Consider the following 6,000-nt stretch of genomic DNA (forward strand, 5'->3'; position numbering starts at 1 on the left):
CAACTCCCCAGGGATGGTGTGCGGGATTTATGGTGTGGAACTCTGCCTGCTGGAGGATAGCCTCAGTGCAGACTGAGGGTGAGCCTGAGAATAGGCTATATGGGGTTGTCAAGAAGCAGGACGGTGCCCAATGTCCTATCTGGCCTGCTGCCCTCCTGTCCTTGGCCATGGTTTCCCTCTAGTGGGCAGCTTGGTCAAGGCAACTAGATGGCATGGGGATGGAAAGACACCTCCAAAATTTTTGTAATATTTCTATATCAACACAGGGTATTTATATCTGAGGAGCACAAGGATGGAGAGGAACTTTGAGAACCTCACCTCCAAGGAACAGGCAGAGCGGCTGTTTGTGGTCTCATCTCCCTAACATACACTTCATGTGCTGTCCCAGATAAACCTTGCAACTGCAGTCCTTTAGGTCAAATTTAGCCTAACAGGCTGATGTCTGTGGGACAGATGTGGCTTTGTGGCATGGTGCTGGCACCATTGGCTTAGAGAGTCCCCACAGTGCTGCTGCTTGTCTAGGAGAAAAACAGCAGATGCAGAAGGCAATGAGCTGCAGAGTTAAAGTCCAGGTGGACTTTAACTGGACTGCCTTGGCTCGGTACTAGCCTTTGGAGTTAGGTATTAGTTTGCTCTTTACCATGTGAAGATTTGAGGTTATGACATGGCACATGGTCCCTTTACCAGGATGTACATTTGTTGTTTATTTGTTTTCTTGGCTTTTTTCAGACTCCTTGTCAGCAGGAGCTGGATCAGGTCCTGGAGCGCATCTCTACCATGCGACTGCCGGATGAGCGAGGTCCCCTGGAGCACCTCTACTCCCTCCACATCCCCAACTGTGACAAGCATGGCTTGTACAATCTCAAGCAGGCAAGTAGGAAGAGCAGGAGCCCTGGAGCCAGCTTGCATTCTTGGCAGCATCGCTATGCTCAGCACTGCACAGAGATTATGCCCAACTCCTAGGGTGGCAGGAAGCAGGTCCCAGGGTGTGGGGACTGCCTGTCTGCTGTCCAGACCCAAAACATGGGGCAGTTGCATTTCTCATCAAGTTGTCATCACTAATAGGATGAGAGCTGAGTTTCCGCTTATCCTCAGTACCTCTGTAGTGTAGTAAGCCTTTGTTCCACCACAAATTAAATGATTGTATCATAGTGGTTTCCTAACAAGGGTTACAAGCATTGCTGCACCACTGTCTCCTCCTTTCTCTTGCTTCTTCCTAGATTGAACGTCTGCAGCTTTGCAGGAGATATGCAGGACAAGCTGGGGGGCAGTATGGGTGTGGGTTGTGCACAGAGAGTGATGAGAGAGATGATTCTTCTGCTCAGGTTGGAAACAGGAGCTGAAGCTTTTCTGGCATGGGCCTCTCCCAGGAGAGGCTTTTACCTGTGCTGACTGCTTCCTTTCCTCTCTGTTTCATTCCCACACTTTCCCTGAACAGTTTTGCCCAGCAAAGCTTTGTAGCCAGGCAAAATCAACCTTACCAAACGCAGGGCCTGGATCAGAGCTGGATGCGTGATATCTGCAGTGAGAGGAATGGTCACAAGCTCTGGGGGCATCAGCAGATGTTGCAGTAGAATCTACAGCCAGACAGAAGCTCTCTTAAGCAACAGAGCACCATCTGGGGGCTGGCTTGCATTGATTGTACCTGGATATGAGCACCTCTCATAGCTGTGCAGGATGATCCCTTGGAGAAGAGCTAGACATCCTGCTGTTTTCATGGCTAAGTTTTTTTTTTGTTTTTTTTTTTTTTAAGAGCTACTTCCATCCCTTGGTTGGGAGCATTTTTTTTTTTTTTTTTTTTTCAGAAAAAGAAAAAGCCAAAAATGTTAGAAGAGAGCAGATTGCTCTGAGATAATCTTGCTTTGTCCTTTCTCTTCTCTGCACCATGCAGAAGTTGCATGTTGGTCGTAGCTGCAGAAAAAGGAAACAAAAATGCTGTCTCTTCTGCCTGCCCTGGGTGAAGACAAACATGAGGCCATTCCCAGTTTTCAGTCCATCTGGGTTTCCAGAGCTGAGTGTCAGCTCCTTTTCCTTGGTTGGAAAATTGGAGATGCCAATAAAAGCATTCCTGGCTGCTCCGACCTCCTGTGAATCAGGACAAGGTGGAGGGTGCCTTAATGTACTCTCATGCTGGGGAGCATTTTTTTAATTACTATTTTTATTTTTATCTTTTCTCCTGCTTTTTTCCCCCCCTGAGCAAGGCTGCATTCTAATCTCAGTCCAGCTGCAGAAAATGGCTTGAATTCAGCTTTGCAGAATGCATACAGAATCTGCTGTAGGGGCTGGATCCTGCTGTGCCATGTTCAGGGGTGTATTTATTTTGGGTATGGGGGGATGAACACCAGGTAGGTACAAGGTGCCTACAGCCTTGCAAAGGCAAGGGGTGGATGATAGCCATTACAGCAAGAAACTTCTCTCTTACCAGAGCAGGCTTTGCAGTATAGAGGCCATGTCCATGCTTGCTGTGGTCACTGCTTCTGTGCTGGGATTGAGATCCTGTTCCCCAACATAGCAGAGTGTGTCCATGTCCCGTGTTGTCATGTTCAGTTTGTTTAACTCAATTTGCAGGCAGAATGAAGCTTATGCAGCTGCTCTGTAAGCATATTTCATCCCTACTCACCCAGGGATTGTTGAGTCTCTAGGTGCTTTCATCCACAGTTGAAAGAGAAATGTAATTTGGGGATGATTGTCCTCATGGTTTATTGAAATCAGCTCAGTGGTCCCATCTGTAGAATCTCTGATGTTGGAGGAGACCACTAAGATCATCTAGTCCAGCCATCCATGGTTTGAGGGAAGAAGCAGTGATGATGCTACAGCACAGGCTCATCCAAGCCATCTGTGCTGAATCTCCAGAGAAACTATGGGGGTTAGGGTGGTCTTCTCTCTGTATCTCCTCAGCTGATGTCTGCTCTATCCCTCTCTCTGCAGTGCAAGATGTCGGTGAATGGGCAGCGTGGAGAGTGCTGGTGTGTGGACCCCATCCATGGGAAGGTGATCCAGGGTGCACCCACCATCCGTGGGGACCCCGAGTGCCACCTCTTCTACACAGCCCATGAGCAGGAGGACCGGGGAGCACACGCCTTGCGGAGCCAGTAGATGGATGTAATCCTGCTTGCTGTGGCCCCGGTGCTGGATTTTTTACATGGGTTTCAGCATGTCTCTTTTAGGCTCTGGAAGAGACCGGGGTTGGGTCCTGTGTGCTGCCCTCCTGCTGCCCCAGTTCTTGGGGAGGGAAGAGATGACAGGAGGGGAAGGGTGGGGGGGAGGGGGGGGAGGTTGCAAGGAGAAGGGACTGCTTTCCTATAGTCTTTTGCCCAATGTCAGCCAGAGAACCAGTCTTTTTTGCTCCTCGCCCCGTGGCCCTGCCCTCCCTGCTGCTTTGTGGTGTATTCTTGCAGGCAAAACATCTAACCATGGGTGGGAGGGGGAAAGAAAGAAAGAAAAAAAAAAAAAAAAAAGAAACAACAAAGTTCCATTTCCCTCTTCCTCTCTCCCTTCCCCGAGACCAAAGACTGTAAATACTGCCTCTTGTGTCCTGCCTGTCCCCTGTGTATTGGCCCTGGAGTGGGATGTGGTGTGGGAAGGAGGGAAGTCCCTACTTTCCAGTTGGAGTGTGGCAGGATGATGAGCTGCGTTCCTCAAGGGGGCACTGCCGGGGGATAAGGACGAGGCAGCCCCCTGAACCACCGCTGGTTGCAGCCAGCCCTGCTGCTCTGGGAGGATGGGGCCTTTGGGTGACTGTGGAGCTGAATGCTTGGTTTTCTGAGGGGTTTGGAGGGCTGCTGCCCGGTATTTCTTAGGATTGGCTTAAGCTGAGGGAGCAAAAGTGAACTTGCCGGGGCTGGGTGGAAGGATGCCTGTGTAGATTTAGGATAATAAGCCAGGGAGTGTCTCTCTTTCTTTCTTTCTAGATAGGAAAAACCCATCTAAAACCTGCACTCCCAGCAGCTGCTCTTGTCCCTCCATTTTCGCTTGGGACAGGAGTGAGCATCTGCTTTTCAGCACACACTTTTTTTATTGTAAGTACAGTATGTATCATGCTTTGTAAAGGCCCAGACACACACGCACCCCTCTGCCCACATGCATGTTTGTATAGGTTAAATCCAAGCAATTGCAGGCGCTCTGAGATGTTTTGCACTGGACGTGCTGCTCTGAGGACTGATGTCTCTGCCATTACTTCACCTGTTGATTCTTTCTGTACAGAACACACAGACGCTGAGAATAAATAACTTCCCTGTCGCCGAAGCAAGGAGACTTGTTCTTCCTTCCCCCCCATTTTTAATGTGGGTTCCATTGCAAAACAATTGCAAATATTCTTATCCTTACTACAGTAAGGGGAGAAATATGGAGTTTTTTGTGTGACCTTGGGCAGGGCTGGGATGGGCCCACAGAGGGGTTGAGGGGTGCTGCCAGCATGCTCTGCTTGGGGTTGTGGGGCAAACACTGCTCACTTGGGCACTTGAGGCTGGGGAAAGAAAAGCAAAAAGCCCAAAACTCTGCGGCAGTGGGAATGCTGGGGTTTGTTACTGTTCCCTCCCCCCTTTCCTGGCCTGAAGTTTTCCGAGCGCAAAGATCTGTGCAGGTTGAACTCTTCATATCCTTGCAGGAGTTTGGAAGTGTCAGTAGAGGAGAAAAGGAAAATGCTTTGGGGCTGTGGTGGGAAAGTGAGAGAGAGGTGTGTGTATGTGAGACAGAGAGAGAGAGAGAGAGGGAGTGAGAATGTGCCTGAATGCAGAACTGAGTAACTGTAAAAATGATGCTACCTGCTGTCTTCTGTTAACAGCACAGTGTTCAGCTTTTCCATGTAAACCCTGCACACTCTGGCTGTCAGCTGCAGTTTGTACTTTTTGTTTTGTTTAGGAACCAGGAAGTTTTCTTTTTGTGTTTTTTTTTTGTGTTTTTTTTTCTTTTTGGGAGATGCTGAGCTGCGTAAAGTTGGAATAAATTAAATAGGATGCCAGGAAACTGTCATCTTCCCCCTCCCCAACCTTTTCTATTAAATAGAGCATGTTTTCTTGCCTGTTGCATCACACACAAACTTGGGCTTTTGCCCTGGGGGTGTTGTAAATGCTGAGCCCAATGAGCATCATTGGGAGTTTGGTTTTTACCCCTACTAGTCCCAGTTGTGTGAGCTGCGAAGCCCGGGTGTCACCCCATCCCCTCTCTTCCTGCTCCGCGGGTGTTTCTGCTGTTCTGCACAATGCAGCCATGCCTTTGAGTCTTGTCAAGTCAGCATCTGCCCGACACATGTGCAGAGGCAGTTTTGCTGCCTGATGGCAGACAGGTTTGGTGGAAAAAGGTGGTTTTTGGCACAATGTTGTTGCTGGGAGACGTGCTGTAGGAGCACCCTGTTCAAGCTGGGAGCTGTGTGAGAGCTTTGCAGGGGCACAGAGTCCCTCTGCTCAGCACTGGCACCCCTTGGACTTCAGCAATATTTGGGTGAAGGTCAGCTCCTCCCAGATTCCCAGCCCTCAGGATTTTGGGTGCTTTTCAAGTTGGTGCTTGCAGCCGGTCATGCTGTTTGTCAGCCAGCAGATGGACCTGTTCTCCAGGGATCATCCTAGGCCTTGCTGGTTTTGTCTCTGCTGCCTGTGCAAAGAGTTCTTGGACTGCAGAAGGAAAATCTCTGTGGCCAAAAGGAGCTTGGGATGCCATGGCAAAGCAAAGAATAATGATAATAATTGCAAGCCATGCTTAACAGCTGAAATTGCAGTGCTGAAGGAAGAGGTTCTGCATCGCCGGGGCTAACCAGGGCCGTGGCATGGAATGTGGTGGGCCTGATGGGCATGGGGTGATGGTAACAAGGAAGCGTAGCCCTGAACTGGCAGTGTGGAAAGCCACCTTTCAGTGCTGGAACGGCTGACAGTTCGGCAGCAGTGCTTTCCTGCCTGCCAGCACAAATGCCCTGGTGTTGGCTGATTTCCTTGGGCTGTGTATCACTGAGGGGCAGTGGGATACAGGCCCCACAGTCTGCTCTGGCCCCAGGGTGAGGAGCCCATT

General features: G+C 49.8%; 1 protein-coding gene across 4 annotated transcripts in view; it reads left to right on the forward strand.

The window, feature by feature from the left end:
- IGFBP2 (insulin like growth factor binding protein 2) overlaps nucleotides 1-5,799 on the forward strand; it is a 73,431-nt gene extending 67,632 nt beyond the window's left edge. For all 4 annotated transcript variants that reach the window (XM_048952477.1, XM_048952478.1, XM_048952474.1 and 1 more), the window contains exons 3-4: nucleotides 730-870; nucleotides 2,929-5,799. In XM_048952477.1, the coding sequence (XP_048808434.1) occupies nucleotides 730-870; nucleotides 2,929-3,096 (309 nt within the window). In that variant the 3' untranslated portion in view covers nucleotides 3,097-5,799. The remainder of the gene's footprint in view (nucleotides 1-729; nucleotides 871-2,928) is intronic.
- Nucleotides 5,800-6,000: the final 201 nt, after the last annotated feature.

This window comes from Lagopus muta, chromosome 8 (genome assembly GCF_023343835.1).
Source record: "Lagopus muta isolate bLagMut1 chromosome 8, bLagMut1 primary, whole genome shotgun sequence".
Classification (NCBI taxonomy): Eukaryota; Metazoa; Chordata; class Aves; order Galliformes; family Phasianidae; genus Lagopus; species Lagopus muta.